Source organism: Pseudorca crassidens, chromosome 7 (genome assembly GCF_039906515.1).
Source record: "Pseudorca crassidens isolate mPseCra1 chromosome 7, mPseCra1.hap1, whole genome shotgun sequence".
NCBI classification, from domain to species: Eukaryota; Metazoa; Chordata; class Mammalia; order Artiodactyla; family Delphinidae; genus Pseudorca; species Pseudorca crassidens.
In genome coordinates, this window is record NC_090302.1 from 44006333 (window position 1) to 44033146 (window position 26814).

At 38.5% G+C, this 26814-nt stretch overlaps 1 protein-coding gene across 1 annotated transcript in view; it reads right to left on the reverse strand.

Annotated features, from left to right (window-relative positions):
• The window catches only part of PCSK5 (proprotein convertase subtilisin/kexin type 5), a 317195-nt gene that overhangs the window by 59048 nt on the left and 231333 nt on the right, over nucleotides 1–26814 (reverse strand). The window contains exon 10 of the mRNA XM_067744135.1: nucleotides 21618–21721. Coding sequence (XP_067600236.1) covers nucleotides 21618–21721 — 104 coding nt within the window. The remainder of the gene's footprint in view (nucleotides 1–21617; nucleotides 21722–26814) is intronic.

The following is a 26814-nucleotide window of genomic DNA, read 5'->3' on the forward strand; positions in this document are numbered from 1 at the left end:
CATGAACACTCCTTTTCATTTACATAAAACTCAAATAAGGGACAATAATAAGGAAATTTCTGTAAAATCTCAGAAAAATAGGCCACTAATGAAGGCTGCATATTCTCTTAGAAGAAGAAATACTTGAGATGGTTCTTATATCCTAGACTAAGATTTGGATTCATGGAGGTATAATTCATGGGGAAAGGAATGAGATATTTGGAACGGTGGCTTCCTCAAGAAACCTGTGTGGGCCTGGAACCCCATGGGTGGATTTAATCTGGAGGTAATGGAGGAGCCAACATTCAAGGAAATGACATCATTTAATTAATATTTTAGAAAGACTGATCTGGCATTGGTGTATGGGATATGAAATGGCAGACGGACTGAGGCGGGGAACTAGTTCCTTCAATGGTGCAGGCATGGAAGACCACAGAGAGGGTTATGGAAGGGGTGAAATGAAATAAGAGATCAGATAAGAAAAGGAGCAATGAAATTTCACCTCTCGCACTATGTAGGATACGTACTGAGTCAGAGTAAACGGGGTGATCTAGAGAAGGATACGCCCTGATGATAGAGGTAACTTTGGGGCAGATGTTGTTTTGTAAAAGACAATTGACAGTTCCGTTTGGCAGTTTTGAGTTTTAAATGACACAGGTGAGCCTTGGGCTGAGATTCTAGGTGGATAATGGATGAAGTCAATGCTGAAGATGGTAGAACTGAAAATCCTTAGTCAGGAGGTGGTACTTGTCATTTAAAGGAAGGTGGGGATGTGAAGGTGGAATTACGAGAATGTAAGAGGGAGGGAGGGAGGAAGGGAGGGAGGAGACGGGGAGAGAGGAGGGGAGAAGGAGAGAGAGCCAGAGCGCTCTAAACAACAGACCTTAAGGAATGGCCCAGGTGAAAGGAAGGGAGAGAAAGGACTCAGGAGAGTGTCAGTGAAGAATGGGGCGGGCTTCCCTGGTGGCGCAGTGGTTGGGAGTCCGCCTGCCGATGTAGGGGACACGGGTTCGTGCCCCCGTCCGGGAGGATCCCACATGCCGCGGAGTGGCTGGGCCCGTGAGCCGTGGCCGCTGGGCCTCTGCGTCTGGAGCCTGTGCTCCGCTAAGGGAGAGGCCACAACAGTGAGAGGCCCGTGTACTACCAAAAAAAAAAAAAAAAAAAGGGTCTATATTTTTGTATCACAAAAGGCAAGGAAAGACCTGGACTGGGTAGATCAAAAGCATGAAATCCTAGAGAAAAACAAGGAGGCTTCTGGTTTGGCAAGCAGAAAATCGTTGAAAATCTCAAAGAGTAATTGCACTTCAAAGGTGGAAGTGGAAACTAGATTGAAGAAAATTACAGAGGGATTAAACAGTAGGGAAACGGAAGCAGCTAAATAAGACTACTTGTTGGGAATTTTTAGTTGTGTAAGGAAGGACAGAACTAAGGCAGGAGGATAATGGAAAAGATTTTTCCCCCTCCAAAAGGGGGGTTACAAAGTTTGAAAACACAAGGTACGGTCCAATTGACAGAAAGGCAAATGCATGAAGCTGGGAGCAAATGGCTAAGAGACTGACAAGAGATGAGATTTTTTAAGAGCACCTTTCACACATGGGATTCCTTATCTAAACTACAGAAGAAAAAATCATTTGAGAGACACGTTTTTCATTTCTTCTAAGGATGGTATTTCAATGAGCAACATTCAAATTTCACTGGAAGAGAAGTTAATTCATTGCATACAGCGGATAACCTGGGTCGGTGGTTCCCACACCTGCATGTGCGTCACCCAAAGGACCTGTTAGGGCACACATTGTGTAGCCCCACTGATTAGCAGTTTTGAGGTAAGGCCCAGAATTTGCATTTCTAACAAGTTCCCGGGTGATGCCAATATTGCTGGTCCCGGGACACCACTCTGAAAACCACAAGCCCAGTTGATAAAGCCTGGTTAATTAGGCTAGTATCTCCAACATAGGGCCTGAGTTTCTGTAGGTATGATTCACAAATACCTGTCCCTCGTGGCAGAAGCGCAAGAAGTAAGTTGCTTATACAGAAGATCATGCCAATGTCTTTTCATGTGGGCTACCAAAGACATTTCTGCCTCTCTTAAAAAATATTTTAAGAAGATAAAGTTCTCCCAATTAATCTATAAATGCACACCCCTCATTTTTCAAGCACAGGTTGTTGGTCTAGGTATTTCCTTCTTTGGATACACATAACTTAAAGAGTTAAATTCTATGCATTGTTAGGATAGAATCAGTGTTTGACTGAGATACAAAATCATGCTCAATTACAATGCTGCAAAAAGTAAATGCACTGAGAGAGGTATTTCCTAATCTTACCGCATCTACAATTGAAGTGCATTTATCAAGCATGCTTCCCAAAATAAGATGCCTAGAAGAAATTTTGTATGGGAGGTAAAAATATTTTACATATGCATTTTTTTTACATATTAGCTAATGAAATCTGTAGAACAAGGCTAGCAAGATAGTATTATTCACACTTTACAGCTGAAAAAACTATCTCATGAATATTAAAAAAAACCCCAACAACTCTAAAGTCACTGGGACTTGAGTCCAAGTGTTCAAAATCTTGATGTATTATATATGCACTCAGTGATTACCACTGTCTGTAAGACACACAGTACTTCTTTCAACTACGGTACTCAAATCAATCATAAATCCTTGCAATAACAAGGTAGCAAAGGTGCAGGGGGAACATTTTGGGAATTTATCTACATATCACAAATGAACACTGGAACGTTTTTATCCTCTCTTCCTTTTGCCATTCAGCTGCATTAAAAACTGCTCTCTTCTTCAAAACTCATTAAAATATCGTGTGCAGAGAAAGAAATATGTGGAGTTTGGAAGGAAAGTTAACATCTGGCCCATAACCCTTTCCCCTATTCTTGCTGAGAAATGACCTTCTTCAGTCATTTCTATCAGGGGTTTTCCCTGAGTGAGAAGATATTGTTAATACGGTAAGGATACTTTATTGTATATTCATGCTGAGGCCATTGTTTTATTACAGCTAACCAGTCATGCACAGATGGAGGAAGGGCATTGAGTGGCAAAGAGCAGCTTCTCATTTGTTAACATCCAGCAGTGATCACAATACCCTCCTTTTGGGCTCTTTCAGAGATGACTCTGGAAACTTCAGGGTGTACTGTGTCTTCTGGTAGAACACCATAAAATGAAGCCTGTTGAAACTATTACTGGGATGTGTGATAGAAATTTAATTGCTTTGAAATGTCTGAGGCTAGCAAGATGTCAACATGTGTAAAGAGCTTGAATTGAGATTCTAAGAAAAAAAAAGTCTGGATCTATTTATGTCACAGAAGATGTATCCAGATGGATTCTGCAAAGTGATCGCCTGGTGTGTATAACTACCTTCGTAGACACAGTGGCCTTAGGAAGTTACGCACAGAACTAGGGTGGGACTAATTTTCAGGATTTCTTTTTGAATCTTTGGGTCTGGTTTTTATTGTAGACGCTGGTATGAATATAAAGATCTCTCTGGATAGAGAAAAAGGATGGGCTAAGCCATCTTTACGAAAATTTAAAAAGATGTAATAAGGCTCCTTTTTCTCTTGTTCATTTGGGTTATCTTATTGATCCTGAACCAGTTTTCACAGCTGGAACAGTCCCCATTTGGCATGGTCTCACCATGGTCACAGCAACTTAGAGCCCCCTGTCCTTGATGGAGGACAGGGAATTAGTGCTGCAGTCTGTGCTCAGAATGCTGATGCCACAGTCCAAACTGACAGGCACGTACTGATTTCAATGACAGAGTTCCTCCTACGCACCTCAATCACATTTCCCCCTTTCACATTTAAAGCTCTATTCCTCGGTAGAAAAGATGGTCTGTTGGGAGCCCCTCCACAAGCCAGCTTGATGATAATCATGGAAACATCACATAAAGTCCTTTTCACCACTGCCTCATGCCTGTGTTCATGCATCCTGCATATATCAACGTTCATAAGGACTCATCACCCCAAATAAGAATCTTCTCCTACTGGCTCCACATGAAATAATTATACATTTGAACTAATGAAACTTCAATCATTTTTGGTCACAAAATAAGGCAGAATGTAGCAAGAATATGAAGAGAGAAACAGATGTGTGCTTTACACACTCACTCAAAATTCTAAGATTTTGCATCAAACTGTGTCTAGAGAGTTGGTGATAAAGATAGTGATGAAAAAGATATTGGAAAACTCTATCTGAGTGCAGTAACTTTGCTAATGAAGGTTCTGTGAATGTCAAGGTTGAAGCAATAGATGAAGGTTAAAATGACCAAAACCATCTCTGGAGAGATGCCTTTTAAAAGATACCCGTGCCTTTGACAATTGTGGGAGAAATTACAACAGAATTCTAGGCAACAGGGCTGCCTATGTGAGAATTATGTGTATTAGAGACAGCTGCCTCTTTCTTTAGGTGGACATCATCCCACTCCGGGGCACTTGGCTTGGTGAATAAATGACAGGCCAGATTTCAGTCTCCACTCAATCCTCTTGTTTGATTTCCTTGTGCAGTTAATAACCTGTGCGATGAACTGTGGCAGCCCTAGCATACAATCATAGACATTTCTTGCATTTTCAGGTATCTCCTCTGATTCTTTAGTCATATATGGCCGAGTTTTAGTTTAGTGCGAGTTTTAGGATTCACAATACTGAACTCTGGAACAAAGCTGGACACGTATCTTTTACCTTGGCTGTAAAGGCACTTCTGAAGGCAAAACAAATAAAGAAAAGCAAAAAATTTCCAGACAAAACCATCCCACACAGTGTATTAAGAAAGCGTAGACACTACAGCCTCTGGCAGGTTCAAAAAAGTCCTAAAGCTTCCTAGGACTATAGATGATTCTAAGTTTGCTTCACAGCCAAGAAAAAGAATATTAACATAAAACTTAAGAAAGGGAAAAAGGCATTTGTAAACTGTAAATGCCTCTGTCACTCTACCTGCGAGAGTCTCACAGCGACTCAAGAAGCCAACCAGAATTACGTCACTCGCTTTCTTGAAGGCTCTGAAAATTGACATGGCAAATACAAAGACCACAACTGTACGTGAAAATAATCCAAATATTGGAAGTTAAGTGGCTTTCTGAAGGTCATGGTGAACAATTATAAGCAACAAAAAGACTTGGGTCAAAGGAAATTTGTGAAGTCTTCTCAAAGCACAGTTTCTGGCCTGACGTGTTTCAAGAAGCGATCTCATCACCACACCCTTTGTCCTGGATTTATTGAAGACCCGTTTCAAAAAGCATTTCTTTGTCTTCTTTTTTTAAAAAAAGAATTTAGCAAAGATGATTATATACACCAGCGCTATAACTCTCCTCATTTAGAAGGCGACCAAGAGATGATAAAAAATTTCACTGAATGTCACAGCCCTTGAGGTCAGGAATACACAATTGCATGCTAAGATGATAGAAAATGATCACTGCAAGAGCATTTTCATCCATTTTAGCAAGTCAGTGTCTTCTGTGCGTGTCATTTTCTAGCACATATCATAGGACCCATGGATTTATACCATCGGCTTAAAAAAAAAACTCTAACATCAAAGCAACTGGAATCGACTTACTTGATAGTCATTACTATTATCCAACTCACTTTCTCAAATCAGTGCAGTAGCCCCCACGTGTTTTTCAGATCAAATAAGAACTCTTAACTCTAGGAATCAGGTAGCATTACTCTCAGTTTCTTCTGAATTACTTCCCTCATCACATCATACCCGTCCTTTTTGCACACTGGGCCCTCTGTCTTCTCCCTTACCCTGACCATTCCTTTCACCACAGCTGTCTCATCCAGTTTGAATCCCCAATCCTCCAAGAGATGCAAAGAAAAAATAATACATCTGTTTAAACTAACTACTCTAAAAACTATTTCAGACAAGTTTTGGTTCCCAGGAGTAACTCTAAGGTTCTCAACCACCTTCCACCCTCTCATTATATTTATCTATGCTTCTCATCTATGTTATGTACATGACATTAACAAATCATTCACGATCAGCAGATTATGCTTTTTTCAAAACATTCCAGCCCATCTAGTGTTTCTTGAAATCCAAGTAGTCTTCTAGAAAAGCAGAGAAATAACAAATAAGGAAGTTAACCCTTTATCCAGAATCATCAACTAAAATCACTGGCAAATGGAAATAAGAACCCAAATTAGATAAAGTAAACTACAGAGAGGGGGACAGAAGTGTTACAAGAAATACGTGAGTATAAAGGAGTGTCATATCTGCAAGGGAGAGTGGAGCTCATTTCATTCCTAAGCTACACACAGCATTTTAATGGCCACAAATCTATGCATATATATATATATATATATATATATATATATATATATGTGCTTCATTTTTATCATACAAAAATTCTAACAGAATATTAACTGTTTATTAATTCAACATTAACTGTTGTATGAGAATGATGCATAACATGTAGATGATCGTGTTCCCTGAGTGTCTGCTATGAAGGAAGAACGGTGCTCAATTCTGTATACGATACTGTTTTCCTCATTCTTCCCTTTGCCACACACTCCAGCTAGGATGGATGGCCTCCTAGCTTTTTCTTGATTGAGTCTCTGTATCTGCTCTATGCCTGGCCTGAAATGCGCTATATCTGGCTAGCCATTTGGACCATTCCCTTACTCCTCAAAGCCTCTGTTTAAATTAGGTCTTTCGGACTGCGTAATGCTTAAACAGTTGTAATCTGTCCACACAGAGACTTATCCATGAATATTCATACCAGCGTTACTCATAACAACCAAACTGGAAACAATGAAATAGTCCAGGGGAAGGGGAACCTTCGTACACTGTTGGTGGGAATGTAAATTGGTGTAGCCACTGTGGAAAACAGTATGGAGGTTCCTCAAAAAACTAAAAATAGAACTATCATATGAATAATTCCACTCTTGAGCACATATCCAAAAAAACCAAACCACTAATTCAAAAAGATATATGCACCCCAATGTTCAAAGCAGCAGTATTACAATTGTCAAGATATGGAAGTAACCTAAGTGTCCATCAACAGATGAATGGATTAAGAATATGTGGTACATATATACAGCAGAATACTACTCAGCCATAAAAAAGAATAAAATTTTGTCATTTGCAACAACATGGACGGACCAGGAGGGTATTACGCTAAGTGAAATAAGTCAGAGAAAAGACAAATACTGTATGATATAACTTACATGTGGAACCTAAAAATTAAAACAAACTAGTGGATATAACAAAAAAGAACAGTTTCACAGATACAGAGAACAAAGTAGAAGTTACCAGTGGGGGGAGAGAAAGAGGGAGAGGTAGGATAGGGGTAGGGGATTAGGAGGTACAAACTTCTATGTATGAAATAAATAAGCTACAAGGATATATTGTACAACACAGGGAATGTAGCCAATATTTTATAATAATTATAAATGGAGTATAGCTTTTAAAAATTGTGAATCACTATGTTGTACACCTGTAACTTATATAATATTGTACATCAACTATACCTCAATAAAAAATAAAATTATCCATGAAAAAGTGAAGGATGATACAAATTGTGGTACATTCCTATATATATAGTGGAATACTACTTAGTAATAAAATGGACTAAACTCCTCATATACTCAATGACATGGATGAACCTCAAAAAATATATGGAGGGAAAGAAGCCAGTTTCAAAGAATTCTATTTACATGAAAGTCTACAAAAGACAATCTAATCTACAGTGACAGAAAATCAACTGGTTGCAAAGGGTGGGGTTGTGGGGTGGAATAAAGGATGAGAAAGAGCACAAAAGAACTTTGTGGGGTGATGGAAATGTTCTCTACCTTGATTGCGGTGATGTTTACACAGACGTATACATTTGTACAATTAAAATGGTGCTTTTTATTATATGTAAACTCAGTCCAATGAAGTTAAGAATGTATGTGGATTCCCACATGTACTATTCATTTGTTTACAAAGCTGGGATTCAATCCCAGGTTATTTGACTTTGGGGTCCATGCTCCAAAACACTAGGCAGAGTGAGACTTTTGTTTTAAATAAACAAAACCTCAAACAAGAGGTTTTGTTTATTTAAAACAAAAAACAAAAAGGCTTCTGTAAGAAAATGTGCCTGTATGTATACGTATGTATATTCTTTTTTTTTTTAGGTTCTCTGCTAGATTCTGCATGTTTTTTCTTTTTTTTAAATTTACTTTTGCTTTTTTATACAGCAGGTTCTTATTAGTTATCTCTTTTATACATATTAGTGTATATATGTCAATCCCAATCTCCTAAATCATCCCCACCCCACTCTTCCCCTGGCTTTTCCCCCTTCGTGTCCATACGTTTGTTCTCTACATCTGTGTCTCTATTTCTGCCTTGCAAACCAGTTCATCTATACCATTTTTCTAGATTCCACATATATGCATTAATATACGATAACTGTTTTTCTCTTTCTGACTTACTTCACTCTGTATGACAGTATCTAAATCCATCCACTTCTCTACAGATGACCCAATTTCGTTCCTTTTTGTGGTTGAGTAATATTCCATTGTGTATATGTACCACAACTTCTTTAGCCATTTGTTTGTTGATAGGCATTTAGGTTGCTTCCATGACCTGGCTATTGTAAACAGTGCTGCAATGAACATTGGGGTGCATATCTCTTTGAATTATGGTTTTGTCTGGGTATATGCCCAGTAGTGGGATAGCTGAGTCACATGGTAATTCTATTTTTAGTTTTTTAAGGAACCTCCATAAAGTTCTCCATACTGGCTGTATCAATTTACATTCCCACCAACAGTGCAAGAGGGTTCCCTTCTCTCCACACCCTCTCCAGCATTTGTTGTTTGTAGATTTTCTGATGATGCCCATTCTAACCGGTGTGAGGTGATACCTCACTGTAGTTTTGATTCGCATTTCTCTAATAATTAGTGATGTTGAGCATCTTTTCATGTGCCTCTTGGCCATCTGTATTTCTTCTTTGGAGAAATGTCTATTTAGGTCTTCTGCCCATTTTTTGATCAGGTTGTTTTTTTTTAATATTGAGCTGCATGAGCTATTTATATATTTTGGAGATTATTCTTTGTCCGTTGATTCACTTGCAAATATTTTCGCCCATTCTGAGGGTTGTCTTTTCAGCTTGTTTGTAGTTTCCTTTGCTGTGCAAAAGCTTTTAAGTATCATTAGGTCCCATTTGTTTATTTTTGTTTTTATTTCCATTACTCTAGTAGGCGGGTCAAAAAAGATCTTGCTGTGATTTAAGTCACAGAGTGTTCTTCCTATGTTTTCCTCTAAGAGTGTTATAGTATCCATTCTTACATTTAGGTCTTTAATCCATTTTGAGTTTATTTTTGTGTATGGTGTTAGGAAGTGTTCTAATTTCATTCTTTTACATGTAGCTGTCCAGTTTTCCCAGCACCACTTATTGAAGAGACTGTCTTTTCTCCGTTGTATATCCTTCCCTCCTTTGTCATAGATTAGTTGACCATAGGTGCATGGGTTTATCACTGGGCTTTCTATCCTGTTCCATTGATCTATATTTCTGTTTTTGTGCCAGTACCATACTGTCTTGATTACTATACTTTGTAGTATAGTCTGAGGTGAGGGAGTCTGATTCCTCCAGCTCTGTTTTTTTCCCTCAAGATTGCTTTGACTATTCAGGGTCTTTTGTGTCTCCACACAAATTTTAAGATTTTTTCTTCTAGTTCTGTAAAAAAAAATGTCTTTAGTAATTTGATAGGGATTGCATTGAATCTGTAGATTGCTTTAGGTGGTATAGTCATTTTCACAATACTGATTCTTCCAATCCATGAACATGTTATATCTCTCCATCTGTTTGCATCATCTTGAATTTCTTTCATCAGTGTCTTATAGTTTTCTGAGTACAAGACTTTTACCTCCTTAGGTAGGTTTATTCCTAGGTATTTTATTCTTTTTGTTGCAATGGTGAGTGTGATTGTTTCCTTAATTTCTCTTTCTGATCTTTCATTCTTAGTATATAGGAATGCAAGAGATTTCTATGCATTAATTTTGTATCCTGCAACTTTACCAAATTCATTGATTAGCTCTGGTAGTTTTCTGGTAGCATCTTCAGGATTCTTTATATATAGTATCACGTCATCTGCAAATAGTGACAGTTTTACTTCTTCTTTTCCAATTTGTACTCCTTTTATTTCTTTTTCTTCTCTGATTGTCGTGGCTAGGACTTCCAAAACTATGTTGAATGACAGTGGCAGGAGTGGACATCCTTGTCTTTTTCCTGATCTTAGAGGAAATGCTTTCAGTTTTTCACCATTGAGAATGATGTTTGCTGTGGGTTTGTCGTGTATGGCCTTTATTATGTTGAGGTAGGTTCCCTCTATGCCCACTTTCTGGAGAGTTTTTATCATAAATGGGTGTTGAATTTTGTCAAAAGCTTCTTCCGAGTCTAATGAGATGATCATATGGTTTTTACTCATCAGTTTGTTAATATAGTGTATCACACTGATGGATTTGCATATATTGAAGAATCCTTGCATTCCTGTGATAAATCCCACTTGATCATGGTGTATGATCCTTTTAATGTGTTGTTGGATTCTGTTTGCTAGTAGTATTTTTTTTGTTGTTGTTGCTTTGTTTTTTTTTTTTTTTTTAATAGTTTTTTATTGTATGATTTTTTTTTTTAACATCTTTATTGGGGTATAATTGCTTTACAATGGTGTGTTAGTTTCTGTTATAACAAAGTTAATCAGTTATACATATACATATGTTCCCATATCTCTTCCCTCTTGCGTCTCCTTCCCTCCCACCCTCCCTATCCCACCCCTCCAGGCGGTCACAAAGCACCGAGTCAATATCCCTGTGCCATGCGGCTGCTTCCCACTAGCTATCTACCTTACTACGTTTGTTAGTGTGTATATGTCCATGACTCTCTCTCGCCCCGTCACAGCTCACCCTTCCCCCTCCCCATAACCTCAAGTCCGTTCTCTAGGAGGTCTGCGTCTTTATTCCTGCCTTACCCCTAGGTTCTTCATGACATTTTTTTTTCTTAAATTCCATATATATGTGTTATGTTTGCTAGTATTTTGTTGAGGATTTTTGCATCTATATTCATCAGTGATATTGGTCTGTAATTTTCTTTTTTTGTAGTGTCTTTGTCTGCTTTTGGTATCAAGGTGATGGTGGCCTCGTAGAATGAGTTTGGGAGTGCTCCTTCCTCTGCAGTTTTCTGGAAGAGTTTCAGAAGGATAGGCGTTAGCTCTTCTCTAAATGTTTGATAGAATCCACCTGTGAAGCCATCTGGTCCTGGACTTTTGTTTGTTGGAAGATTTTTAATCACAGTTTCAATTTCAATACTTGTGATTGGTCTGTTGATATTTTCTATTTCTTCCTAGTTCAGTCTTGGAAGGTTATACCTTCGTAAGAATAACCAAATTCTAAGAATTTGTCCATTTTTTCCAGGTTGTCTATTTTATTGGTATAACATTGCTTGTAGTAGTCTCTTATGATGCTTTGTATTTCTGCAGTGTCTGCTGTATCTGCTCTTTTTTCATTTCTAATTTTATTGATTTGAGTCCTCTCCCTCTTTTTCTGTCTGGCTAAAGGTTTATCAATTTTGTTTATATTCTCAAAGAACTAGCTTTAATTTTATTGATCTTTGCTACAGTTTTCTTTCTTTCTATTTCATTTATTTCTGCCCTTATCTTTATTATTTCTTTCCTTCTACTAACTTTGGGTTTGTTTGTTTTTCTTTCTCTAGTTCCTTTAGGTGTAAGGCTAGATTGTTTATTTAAGATTTTTCTTGTTTCTTGAGGTAGGATTGTACTGCTATAAACTTCCCTCTTAGAACTGCTTTTGCTGCATCCCATAGGTTTTGCATTGTCGTGTTTTCATTGTCATTTGTCTCCAGGTATTTTTTGGTTTCCTCTTTGATTTCTTCAGTGATCTCTTGGTTATTTAGTAATGTATTGTTTAGCCTCCATGTGTTTGTGTTTTTACATTTTTTCCCTGTAATTGATATCTAGTCTCATAGTGTTGTGGTAGGAAAAGATGTTTGATATGATTTCAATTTTCTTAAATTTACGAAGGCTTTATTTGTGACCCAAGATGCGATCCTGGAGAATGTTCCATGTGCCCTTGAGAAGATAGTGTAATTTGCTGTTTTTAGATGGAATGTCCTATAAATATCAATTAAATCTATCTGGTCTACTGTGTCATTTAAAGCTTGTGTTTCCTTATTAATTTTCTGTTTGGATGATCTGTCCATTGGTGTAAGTGAGGTGTTAAAGTCCCCCACTATTATTGTGTTACTGTCGATTTCCTCTTTTATAGCTGTTAGTAGTTGCCTTATGTATTGAGGTGCTCCTGTGTTGGGTGCATATATATTTATAATTGTTATAGCTTCTTCTTGGATTGATCCCTTGATCATTATGCAGTGTCCTTCCTTGTCTCTTGTAACATTCTTTATTTTAAAGTCTATTTTATCTGACATGAGTATTGCTACTCCAGTTTCCTTCTGATTTCCATCTGCATGGAATATCTTTTTCCATCCCCTCACTTTCAGTCTGTATGTGTCCCTAGGTCTGAAGTGGGTCACTTGTAGACAGCATATATCCAGGTCTTGTTTTGTATTCATTCAGCGAGGCTGTGTCTTTTGGTTGGAGCATTTAATCCATTCACATTTAAGGTAATTATTGATATGTATGTTCCTATGACCATTTTCTTAATTGTTCTGAGTTTGTTTTTGTAGGTCCTTTTCTTCTCTTGTGTTTCCCACTTAGGGAAGTTCCTGTAGCATTTGCTGTAGAACTGGTTTGGTGGTGCTGAATTCTCTTAGCTTTTGCTTGTCTGTAAAGCTTTTGATTTCTCCATTGAATCTGAATGAGATCCTTGCCAGGTAGAGTAATCTTGGTTGTAGGTTCTTCCCTTCCACCACTTCAAATATATCATGCCACTCCCTTCTGGCTTGTAGAGTTTCTGCAGAGAAATCAGCTGTTAACCTTAGGGGGGTTCCCTTGTATGTTACTTGTCATTTTTCCCTTGTTGCTTGTAATAATTTTTCCCTGTCTGTAATTTTTGTCAATTTGATTAGTATTTGTCTCAGCGTGTTTCTCCTTGGATTTATCCTGCCTGGGACTCTCTGTGCTTCCTGGACTTGGGTGGCTATTTCGTTTCCTATGTTAGGGAAGTTTTCGACTATAATCTCTTCAAATATTTTCTTGGGTCCTTTCTCTCTCTCTTCTCCTTCTGGGACCCCTGTAATGCAAATGTTGGTGCGTTTAATGTTGTCCCAGAACTCTTAGGCTGTCTTCATTTCTTTTCGTTCTTTTTTCTTTATTCTGTTCCGTGGCAGTGAATTCCTCCATTCTGTCTTCCAGGTCACTTATCCGTTCTTCTGCCTCAGTCATTCTGTTATTGATTCCTTCTAATATATTTTTCATTTAACTTATTGTATTGCTCATCTCTATTTGTTCTTTAATTCTTCTAGGTGTTTGTTCTTTAATTCTTCTGGGTCTTTGTTAAACATTTCTTGCATCTTCTCGATCTTTGCCTGCATTCTTTTTCCAAGGTCCTGAATCATCTTCACTATCATTATTCTGAATTCTTTTTCTGGAAGGTTGCCTCTCCACTTCATTTAGTTGTTTTTCTGGGGTTTTATATTGTTCTATCATTTGGTACATAGTCCTCTGCCTTTTCATCTTGTCTATCTTTCTGTGAATGTGGTTTTCGTTCCACAGGTTGCAGGATTATAGCTCTTCTTGCTTCTGCTGTCTGACCTCTGGTGGATGAGGCTATCTAAGAGGCTTATGCAAGCTTCCTGATGGGAGGCATCAGTGGTGGGTAGCGCTGGGTGTTGCTCTGGTGGGCAGAGCTCAGTAAAAGTTTAATCCACTTGTCTGCTTATGGGTGGGGCTGAGTTTCCTCCCCGTTGGTTGTTTGGCCTGAGGCAACCCAGCACTGGAGGCTACAGGCTCTTTGATGGGGCTAATGGCGGGCTCCGGGAGGGCTGATGCCAAGGAGTACTTCCCAGAACTTCTGCTGCCAGTGTCCTTGTCCCCATGGTGAGCCACAACCACCCCCCACCTCTGCAGGAGACCCACCAACATTAGCAGGTAGGTCTGGTTCAGTCTCCTATGGGGTCACTGCTCCTTCCCCTGGGTCCTGATGCACCTACTTTGTGTGTGCCCTCCAAGAGTTCAGTCTCTGTTTCCCCCAATCTTGTTGAAGTCCTGCAATCAAACCCAACTAGCCTTCAAAGTCTGATTCTCTGGGAATTCCTCCTCCCGTTGCTGGTCCCTCAGGTTGGGAAGCCTGATGTGGGGCTCAGAACCTTCACTCCAGTGGGTGGACTTCTGTGGAATAATTGTTCTCCAGTTTGTGAGTCACCCACCCAGCAGTTATGAGATTTCATTTTATTGTGATTAAGCCCCTCCTACCATCTCACTTTGTCTTCTCCTTTGTCTTTAGATGTGGGGTATCTTTTTTGGTGAGTTCCAGTGTCTTCTTTTTGGTGATTGTTCAGCAGTTAGTTGTGATTCTGGTGCTCTCACAAGAGGGAGTGAGCACACGTCCTTCTACTCTGCCACCTTGAACCAATCTCCTTGTATGTATATTCTGATAAGACTGTCTTGTCTTAAATCTTTTGGGGGCATCTTATTTTGGAACTGGATTCAGAATCCAGTTATTAGTGACTCAAAGAACTCCATTTCGTTATTTATAGTTCCAATACACTTTTGGCCTGAAAACAACATTGGCCTTGGTTGACCACCCTTTGTAATTATGGGGTTTAGGGCTTGATGATTTTTATCTTTGCCTGAAATATCAGTTGTAACCACAAAATATCAAGCTTTGCTATCATAAAGGATAGCCAAACTCATTTGCTGAAAGAAGAGTTTTAAAAATACCTAAGGAAGTCCAGCCTCATTAGAATTAGTGAAATCGAGTTTCATCAGGTGATTACACAAAAAGAGACATCAATTGTCTCTTCAGTATACGAATTTTGCATATTGTTAAAAATCACATTTTAAGCTTATAGCTTTTATACTGTATATTAATGATTAAAGAGTTGATAGGACATTGATAGCTACAGTCAGTTCAGATTTTTTCATTAGTTCTTATGTTGAAATAATTAATTACAACTTTCAAAATTTAGCAGGTTGAAGTCAAGTTGATATTTAAACATTAATTTGCAAAACAGAATTTTAGTTATGTTTATATATGATTATAGTATAGTCATTGATATGCGATTATGGGATAAAAGGTATGAAGACGTATTGTGATAAGTTCATTAAAAAGTAATACATTTTCTCTTGCCCACTCAGGTAATTTAATTAATTTCAGTCGCAAAATAGCATTCTAATTCACAACATAGTTTCATATCTTTATCCTCATTTCACAGTAGAAAGCTGTGACTTATGAAAATACACTTTTAAGACTCTTTTCTTTGTCAAGGGTTTTTTTATGTTTGGTATTTTGCAATTTCAAAGCACTTTTCTTTCAACTCAGCCTTCCCATTATGTTTGGTATTTGTTACCCACATTCTAAAAACCCAAGATACAAAAATGTTAATTGGCTTCCTCAAAGGCCAAAGAAAATATCAATAACAGACTCTACTAGAATAAAGTTCTTAAGATTGTGGCAAAGCCACAAAACTACTCCAAACATAATTCCCTTCATTAACTAATTATGTTTTGTAAAGAGATAATAGTCGTACAGTACAACCATTGTTTTAATTCTATTCTGAAGATGGATTTTAAGTGTGAAACCACATGCAGTTAAAACTTTTGTATTTAGGGATGAAAAAACAGAACAAAACACCCCCAAAGTCTAACAAACCTAACACTACCATTCAAAGACCAGTGCAGAGAAAATAACATTTTTCATTTGCAGAAAATATTTTAAAATCTCACATATTTAGTAGGAATGAATAGAACACTCTTATGGGGCAAGTAGACATTTTGGATACAAGACTCCGGATTAAGCAATGACCAAGCAGACTGCTGTCAGGGGTTCTATATTGCTGTTCCCAGGTAGATATTTAGGTAAATCAGCCACCAGACAAAAGAATAAACGTAAAATCCCTAAATTATGTGTGATTCATATCTTTTTTTTTATAAATGAGCAAGAAGGTAAGCTCCTATTTCAGTGATCAATGAATGCAAAAATGAAAGGTTTTAAGTTAATAAATGCATAGGAGTTCATAGAATACAATGGAATAAATATAGAATCTTGAAAGAAAATCAGGTGGTGTTTCTAGGGAGCAAATTTCATTACGTAGGATCAAATGTACTTACATCCCTCTCTGCATTTTAAGAGAAGAACTAAATGCCTTATTTCTGAAAATAGGATCAGGACTGAAGTCAAGCATCTGATTCAAACACCCCCTCTGACACTGACCAGATGAATAATGTTTCACTTTGACCTTTCTTTGAAAACATGATGTACAGATTTCCAATTAAGGTACATTATGTAGCTTTAATCATAGCTACCAACATCACGTGAGCATGCTAGGTGGCAAAGATAAGATATTATTTGTACAGTGACATAATAAAATACAATATAGCTTTACCCTTTCAAATGGTAACACATCAGATATTACTTTATATACTCAGTAAAAAAATAAAAACACCACATTTCAAAACCTTTAGTTTCAGTTCAACACATGGCATGCTTAATCGTTTCAGCACATCTAATTCTTTTTAATAAGTGTTAAAACTGAAAGCAAGACAGGTAGGTATTAAAAATATATTGGAACATCTTAAAATTACCAGCCCTAACAGTGGAAATAAAATGACGGCGATTAAAAGTAATAAAGGTTATTAAAAGTTAAGGGCCTTTGAGGCTAAGAAGTCATGTTAGACTGTCAATTGTTTTCCCCATGGTGGGAAGTCAGTTAGAAATTAAAAAAAAAATCTAGTAGTTTAGTTGTGGTCAAAGAAAGAGTCAGTGGAGGATGGGGAGGTTTCAGCAACATGCTGGTAGAAAAAAAGAGACTTACATAGTCTGGGAGGGCAGTGAAATGGAAGGCGTGGTAACCTCGCTCACTTAGTTGTCATTTTTGATTTTCAATGACATTTTTTTCATTCTTTCGCCTAGTAAAGATGACAGAAGTTCCTAATTTATTATCTGACGTCTATTCCTCTTCCTAGATTTAAGAGAGTTTAACTGTAAAATATCAAGTCATCATATCCAAATACAGACACTTTGAAAAAAACTACAGCACCGATGTTGCATGCATTCAATTATACTTCTCATAACTGCATCCACAAACCAGAGATAAGGACATGGGGGAAAGATTCAGCGAGCACAGCCCAGGAGGCTGGGGGAGAAAGGGGAAATCTGCAGGGTCTTCAGATTAAAGCAGTAGGAGGGAGGGGCTCATAACAAAGGGTCACGTTCTTCCTGAAAGGCTGTGAGCCATGGATTCTAGAAGAATGCAGAATTCAAGTCCTCTGCATGGCTCTAGGATCCATATACTCTATAGGTACAAACGGAGCTGGTCAAAATGTAAATGACACTCCACAAGAGAGATTCTCTCCTTAGATGCCTTCTGCTGCTCAGGGCTGGGCTGCATTTTAGATGATGAGAGAAGGATCATTGATACTATAAACATGAACCTGGCAGATTGGTTGGGCTTGACTGAAGGGATAAAAAAAGTGCAGTGTAAATTTCTGTTCTGTGTGTAAATCACAGCACAGCCAGATCAGAGCAGGCAAAGTCATGGGGCCCCGGACGTTTCCTTCTAATTCTCCTCTTTGGTTGCACTTCATTCAGCATGTGTTGGGCTGGCCTGCTGAAGGTGCGCAGGAAATATTTGTGAATAAATGAATGAAGAGACTGCATAACTTAAATTCCTTGAAGAAAACCACCCTGATGGGGAAAACCCTCAATTCTACAGCTGATCTGTACATTTTCAGGAGCACGAGGGCGGTATTAAAAACAGTAGAAAAGAAAAAAATAGGAAAGACTTATCGTAAGAGCAAAGGGAAAAAAAGGAGAAAGAAGTAATATTGAAGATACCCCCAAACAGACAATGTAATGCCAAAGTCATCTCCAAGCACTGCAAATGTTGCTCAGTAGCAAAATACTGGAATCTGGATTTTAGTTCTGTAGTGGCAAATACCACATCTATTCATGTGGTCTCATACAAATACTTTCCTATTCTCATGCATAATCTCAGATTCTTTGCTAGGTGCATGGTATTTATTATTAAAGAAACTATCTCTGGAGGAGGTTTAAAGTCAAAAGGTGTCTGAAATTTAGCTAGGATCATTCACAGGATGAACAAATCTAAATAACGTCTAGTTCGTTTCCATAGGTATGCATTCATTGGATTATGTTTATTTTGAAAAACAAATCTCCTGCAAGATATTTTAACTATAAGAGATTATTATTGAAGAAGCATCAAGACAGAATCATCTTAGTTCAATCAACATTGTTAAAAATTAAGGTACCATTAGCATAAAAATGTTGATGAGTGGCTTCCAGCTTTGGGGCTGGCTTTACTGTGAACTGATCTCAATATAGGATCGTTTATAGAGTGCGACCATAATGAGAGCACACAGAAAGGGGAAGAAAGTTCTCTGCACCCAGCTCATCAGTATGCAGCTCCGCTCTCAGAGAAACACACAGAGGAGCCGGTCCTTCAAGGGCAACTTCCTTGCCTGAGTGCAATCTGTCCATGCCAGTTAACAAGAAGCCAGCAGCTGCTTCTGGAGGGAATCCCCTTCCAGGAGCCAGGAATCCAGGCCCATAACACATGTGGGTAAGAGTAGATTAGATCAAGTCTGCCTTGAGAGGAGACCCACACCAGTCTAGTTCCTATAACATCTGGCTCTGTTCTCTGCTTCGGACGGACCACACATGGGTAGGTCTGGAGAAATGTAAGGACATTGTGTGAAATGCACTTGGCAGGGTTTGGGGAAAGACTGATCTGTAGGGTGTTGGCTTCTCCAAAGTTATCAGTGAGAACTAAGACTATCAAGTCTATTGATGGCAAGACCCCAAAACCTAACTGGTTGCTACTCTGAGCTGCTTCTGCTTTACCTGATGAGAAGGAAATTCACATGTTCGTACTGACGGCCCCACTGCAGAAGAGCACCTGCCAAGCAATTTATGAAATTCTGGTGGTTTCAAAAACAAAAACGAAAACCCACTCTTCAGACAAGTTAAATCTCTCAACATGAGGGCACAACAGCAAGCCCAGGGAAGCACAGGTGTTTTCAGATTCGTTTCATACCTACATCTCACTCAGCGTTAGGACTAAACCAAGTGGTAAGAGGGAGTGCACCCAGGGCTGCAGGCTTCTGCTTGCAGGCAACTTCCGTTTTCTCCTAAGGAGAAACATTTGGCCATGTGTTCCCTCTAAGCAACGCCTGCAAAAGCTGGCTGACCTAATTTAAAATATGAGCTCTCATTGCATGAACCTCTTCCAAGCCTTCACTATTTTTTGTTCGTTCAGACCTTATTCCATAAAAAGTCAGCCCATCTTTTTCCAGTCCTAGTGACCTGCATTCTCTCCTTCCCAGAAGCATGTCACTTCTCCTGCTAGCCTCTGCCTTAATCACTTTTATTTGTGGGACGCTAGGGAGGGGATGGGAATGCTTCGAGTAGGGAAGAAAATAACTCTTAAAAAAATCATTCTTATTATGATCATGTTTAGATGAAATATGGGGCTTGCCATCAACAAAATTACAAAACAATTCCACTGGGAGTCCAGACGGTTCAGGGTAATTCATCTATGAAAAAGTGAACTTTAATTGTTACTCTTGGCAGCAATCTAAGAGAAGAGTGAAATATTATACTAAATATTGCCACGTGCAATAGTAAAATGCTCTTTCCTCCCTGCCAGAAGCAGCGTATGGCCCCCTTCAGACTCAGGTTCGGATCTGGTGATTTAGTCTAAATCCTCGGCTTCCCCCTCTCCAAAACCAACAGAGGTTTTCAAAAGAGTTGCATTTTTTATTAGAACCATTTGCTCCTTTTAAGTTGCCAAAAAGGAGTAAGTAAAACTAAGACTTTTATTTGGGTTAAAGTTGATTCCTCAGCCTCATTGAGGTCAATGTACTTAGTCTGTGAACCTTCTACTAAGAAGTTCATTGCAGTGTTGAACCAGCCAGTGTTTTGATCCCTTCTTCCCCCCTCCCCAAACCCAACCCCTTGGCTGCCTGCATTTATAGAGTCGGGGCTGGAAGCATGGGGAAGCTAATCAAAAGGAAACATACATATGGCAAATTACATCCTGGATTTTCTAGAACAATTGAAATTTCAAGTATTTTTGATGCTGCACACAACATTTGCTATTCTGGTACCACGTGTCTTGATTTGAGCTTCAGAAAATGTGATCCCAACAGGTATTTACAATGCTTTAGATTCAAAGCTCATTGAACACTGCTGCATTATATAGTTTACAAGCACAGAAAGGTATTTGATAATACTCGAAAGCAGAGGGACATTCTTGTTTTCTAAAAGTGAAGTCTTCAGTGAAGATGTGAATCAAAGAACTCTTTTATATGGTGCTGGTTCCCTGGCATATTGATAGGTTTCGGCAAAGCACGATTAGTAAGCTGCTTGCAAATAATTTTTAAAATTACACTTTACATTTTCAGCATGAATATTTATATACATTGGGTATAATACACTAAGGATATATTAAAATCATATGTAACATATCCTATGTAGATAATATTATTCAGCTTCTAAATTGTTTAAGTTGCGGAAGTTAGGGCCCAGAAAAATTAAATGACTTGCCCAGGATTATTCAGCTTATTACCAATGATCTGAGGACCAGAACTATAATTTTTAAGTAGATATTCCTTATGTTATAGAATACTGTTTTTCATCCATAGGGATATATAATGATACAAAGATTATTTGGGAGTAAATTTAAGTCTGCAGATACAACAAAAAGTAATCTTTGTTGTAAATTAAATTAATGGATTAAAATTTAGATGATCTGAAACCTGAGTAAAGATACTACACTATAGGACAACTACTTTATATAATTATTTTCTTTTGATTATAGCATATGTTATGGATGACAATAAACAAAATGGCTACCATTAGTAAGATAGCTTGATGGAACTAGAATCCCCATCAGCCAGGGGAAAAATAGTCAGTACTTATTTATATCCTGTGCATACTTGCCTAAGACTGTGCATTATAAAGCTTCATAAGAACTTTTAGTTTATGTAAAGTAACGTCTTAGAATTATGCCTATTTTTCTGTTTGTGGAAGGTTTAAAAAAAAAAACAACAAAAACAAAATATGTAGAAAAGCATAACCTAGCAACTAACAGTGCTACCCTCAAACGAACAAAAGATACCAGCTATTATTAACTGGAAGTAATCACTCCAGAAGGTGAGGAATTTTTAAATACATTGTTACAAATACCACTCAGATAATCGATGACACCAAAGAATAAACTAATGAGGAGCCCCATAGGTCGACAATACTTGGGAGTTGGTTACCTTTAAAGAAACTGACCTATGATGTGGGAAGCCAAGGAAATCTGCCTTAAATGTGTTGTTTTAATTAAAAAAAAAAAAAAAAGGAACCTGCCTTTTTTTTTTCTACTAAGAGGTCAAGCTCTTCCTGTGTCAGTACAAAATTTAAAGTTTCTTTGGATGGGTTCTATTTCCTGCTCTCCATTTAAAATGGGGGAAAAATAAAAATATTTTGCCTGTGACAAAATATGAAAGAAGTTCTCACCCTTAAAACCAGCAGCATTGGTTTTCCAGTCATTAGCGTTCAAATGTCCTGCACGGGAAGTCCTTACAATAACATGCTGCACGTCTCTCCAGGTCAGAAACGGACTGGGGAAAGACAAGGTAAGAATCATTGTACCAAAAAAAAAAAAAAGATGGGGGAAGCAGAGAGTCACAAGCAAATTAAAAAAGCAAAAGCAGAAGGGCAAAGTACTAAAAACAAAGGGTCAGCGATTTGGGTTTGGGATAAACAAATGCCAAATGCCGCTCTTGTTCTCATCTTGGAGAAGTGACATTAGTCTCAGGGAGGCAGAAAATGTAACCTTTAATTTGAGAAATAATGTGATATTAGTCAGTGTAAGTTTTTAAAAGGGTGAAGATTTCCAGTTTTCTCAACAAAATGGCTCCCAATTCTGGCCCTGTCATCCTTTGTGTAGACTCTTGCATCATCATTAGAAAATTACAACAAGCTAAAATCAAAACTGAAGGGCTCTTGAACATTCCTTGTTCAGTTGTTTAGCCAGGCACTTGATTTTAATTTAACAAAGAACTTAGCAATGTTAACCATTCTGGATGGATGTGTGGGATACAGAAAAAGTCTCAACTGAAACCAAGTCTTCATTTTCAGTGTTCTCAAAGGAAGAGGATGTGGTACGGAGCCCAAAACTGGGTACACAGAAAACTATGGGAGTGTCTTAATTTGCAATAAATAGTTATTAAATTATTGGATACCTATTTCTTATGGCTGTTGGCACTGAAGATCACAAAGACACTACTGAATGGGAGATACTTTCATCAAAGAACTGCAATACTAATAAACACACAGAAAACAAATCCAAGTATATATACACAGTCTTTTGTTCTCTTTCAAAGAACATGTTATTTACTAAAGGCATTTGACTCAGTGCATGCATGAAATTCTCTAATCAGGATACTTATTCAATTCAGTCTTGAATGTGAGGTGTGACAATTTTTTTACTTAACTAGGAAATATGGCAACTTATCATGCAGCTTGTGTAGTTATTTTCTTTGCTTCTCATCTGCCACCTTCATTTTAGAAGGATATTTGCAAAGGATGGGCCGGAACATTTGAAGGAGGAGAGACAATGACTTGCTACCTTCCTAGAAGTGTGACAGGGGCATGTGGTAATCTCTGTACCCCCTCGTATGGGCACGTATGCACACTGGTGTCTCCCAGGCAGAGGGAGAACGTGGTATCTTTAGAGCTAATTTTCAATGATGAAGCTGCACACTGCTTCACTTGATACTACATTTTCCTATCACACTCAGCATATACATGTTTTTGAGGGTGGCCTCCTAATGAGAGGGGGCCCAGTGATCAGATTCTGGTTCCTTCATTTTCTACGTATGTGAAATTGACTTCCCAAAGTGTCAGTTTCCCCACTTAGAATGTGGATGTTAATATCTACTTTACTTCGTTGTACCAACTGAATCAAAGTATAGCTGTCTCTTGAACAACGCGGAGGTTAGGGGCGCCGACCCCTGAGCAGTCAAAAGTCTGAGTATAACTTATAGTTGGCCCTCCGTAGCCACGGTTCTGCATCCATATATTCAACCAGCAGCGGATCATGTACTACGTATTTAGTGAAAAAAATCTGCGTATAAGCGGACCTGTGCAGTTCAAACCTATGTTGTTCAAGAGTCAACTGCCATGCCAAGTACTTAACCTTGTTCCTGGTGCATAATAAACCATTATAAGTGGTAGACAGTACATCATTTTGCTAAAGTAAGAGCCACAGCTCCTATTAAGTGATTTGAAAATGAAGGAGATGGGGAGAGAAAAGTACTACAGAGTTCTTATACCTTTTTGTTATGTTCTCAGATTCCAAATAAAAGAGAAATATTACTGCCATTTTCAAAGCTTCTATAAGGGACAAGATAGGATCTCGACTATTTTGTAAGGTTGCATTACTAGAAGAACTTATACTAAGGGATTAAAACCCATCCACGTGAGTTTGAAAGATATGAGAACAATGGAAGCAGAATTATTTTTGTTTTGATACAACACTTGTTAGGAGCCAACTTTAGAACCTGACAAGGCACAAAACTCTGAATAAAGGGAGGGAGGTTGTGTGATGGATCCCAGGAGGCACAGAAGTTTTGCTTCTAAAACAGTTGGTATGATTTGGCCCTTAGCTGCCTAATAGTGAATCCACAACAAAATTTAACAGAGTCCATGCACTACAGTCAGGAAAATTAGGAGAATGAGTCCAGGGAAAATTCTGAATGCTACTCTCAACATAAGACGTTCTAGCTCTGCCTGAAATGTGATGCTAATCTCCATTCCCTTTTCCAGTGTAGTTACTTGGGTGAGGGGCGAAAACAACAGAAAAGCTCAGTCTGGAAAGACATTCCAGCCCCTTATTTATGGGAAAGCAAAATCCTCTCAAGTGAACATGTATGTTTTTATTTTTTCATGAGCAAACAGCAAGACCCCTAAAAGTACACTTGGATGTGATAAATATGTCTAACTCAACCTTGTAATTTTAAAATAACATTTAACACACAGTTAAACCTTTCACATTTTAAATGTTATCCTTCAGGGAAAAAAAAGAAAAGAAAAGAAACAACACAAGCTTCCCTGTTACCTATCACCAGGGCAAAATTCCTTTAGAAATATCAAGCACAAGGTTCTGGTCACTGGAAGACCATTTCCCTAGTGACCCTTAGCTCTAAAAATAGAATAATAATAACAGAACAGGAAACACTTATCTTGTAGCTTAAGCAGTTGTATTCAGGCAGATTCAGGAAGCCTCCTGCATTCAACTCAGCCTGAAGAAATGAGTTACTTGCTCTCATGCTGAGTTGCACAAACTAATTCTTCTTGGAGTACTTGTAATTAGAAGGGAGAAATGACCTTCAGGAAATTGAAACTACACATGGAGAGGAGGCATTCAGATAATTTTATTGTGACATTTGATAATGTACAACTTCAGAAATGATTTAATTTCAAAATTTCCTGAATTTCACCAAAATAAAGGGAGAAAGATAATACGGGAAACCAATGGATTTTTCAATCAGTGGTGTTCCTACCTGTGGGAGGGTAATTAATTATAGCTCAGGAAATAGCCATAGGTTAAGTGGCTAGTCTCCTGAGAGGACTTTTATTTAGGGGAAAGTCTGATTCACATTTTATGACCTATTTGTATTTATGCTCACAGGGATGATGTAGGAATGAAGAAGTCATCAAACGTGGGGTAAACCACATACAGAGTGAAAGAAGAGTGCCCTGTGCCGTGAGCGCCACAGTCCACAATGGTAACATAGGACCTCCTAAAACTTACCCCCTCCTGCCAATTACCCTGGACCCACACTCCAGTGGCCTCTGAAAACCAATACCCCTTTCACCGCCAAAGCACCAAAAGATTTGGGGCAAATAATAATCAAAAAGGCCAAAGGTCTAACCAACCTAGAAAAAAAGAGCAGTTTCTCTCAACTCTGAGCCCGGTGACCACCAGTCTCATAATGAGCCTCCAGGAGTTATGCCACATACCCCTCAGGTTTCTTCCTGGAATTACTGACAGTTGCCCCTGAATAACAATATACACTAAAAGGTCACATTTATAAATGCCTGCAAAACGTGCCTAGTTAACCATGACCTTTCAAGGCAATACAACGTACATGATTTTCTGGGGAGTCCTGTAGGTATCATCTTTTCCTGTAAGGAAGTTTTGCATCCTTTGATGACCGCAAAATAATAACCAACATTTAGTGAACACTTGGCCAGGGAGAGGTACTGTATGTTGTATATGCACTATCATTGTGTAATCTAAAAAAAAATCACATGATAGAGGTAAAATTTTTATTCCCATTTCACAGATGACAAAAGTGAGACTTTGAGTTCCACACAGTAACTCAGGGACATACAGGTAGGTCGTGGTAGAGCTACAATTCAAACCAGCTGCACTTGGCTATGATAGTATGCTATCAATCACTATTTAATACCATCTCCACATGGACCCATAAAGGTGAAATGAATGTACACACAGTGGCTTGTCAGGTGGTTCTCTAACAGCTGGATCAGGAAGCCAAGTGTGGCATGTTCTGTCCTCACGGTCATACAATTTTTGTGCCCATACTCTCTCTCTCTCAACTCAGTTGGTTGAGTTTTGTTTGCAACAGAATTCAGGAGATTCTTCAGTCCTAATTTGATTTTCAGGTTCCAAAGGCCTAACTTTGGCACATTCTATCAAGAAGGTAAACAGAAAGATACTGAACTAGGAAAAATCATACTCTTTTTATAAAATAATATTTTATACTAGATGTCATAACATTGTATCTTTTCTTAACATTTGCTATGAACTTGTCACCTTGCCTGACACGCTCACACTTTGATGTGGTTTAAAGCCTGATTAGGTAACTCTTCTCCAATAAGGGAACCTCAGCTGAACCTCATCTCAAATACTTCTAGTCTCCAGCTGCAAAAATAGGATCATGAACGACACTATCACTACCTGGTGTTTGTATTACATTTTTGTTCTGAGCAGTTCAAAGTATTTCATGGGCCCAAAGTATTTCATGGGTTTTAGAAGAAGTAGGACATATCCCGGGAGAGACATTCTGTCTAGTGCTTCTTGTTGGACCTCTAAGTGCAACTGCTAGCACTTAAAAAAAAAATTCCCTCCCTAAGAGTTTTCCCAGATAATTCTGCACACTTGTGAATAAACCTGTACCTGGTGGTCCTTAAAAACAAGGACCAAGGGCTTCCCTGGTGGCGCAGTGGTTGAGAGTCCGCCTGCCGATGCAGGGGACACGGGTTCGTGCCCCGGTCCGGGAAGATCCCACATGCCGCGGAGCGGCTGGGCCCGTGAGCCATGGCCGCTGAGCCTGTGCGTCCGGAGCCTGTGCTCCGCAACAGGAGAGGCCACAACAGTGAGAGGCCCGCGTACCACAAAAACAAAAAAAACAAAAACAAGGACCAATTTTAAATCCTGAGTGACTGATTCACCTGCATTTACTAAAGAGAAAAAAGAACTCACCTTCCCCCCCCCCAAGCCCCCAGATGGATCTATCATCATAGGCAGTTTAAGGACAACTGATAAAAGGAAAAATGAATACACATCTTATTATAGAAAAAGAATAGCTCAATAAGAGGAGCAATAGCGAATCCAGATAATGAAAACCATTTCCTAAACAGGACAATCATCTTTAAATACAAGAGTGATTCCATCTAAAGCAAG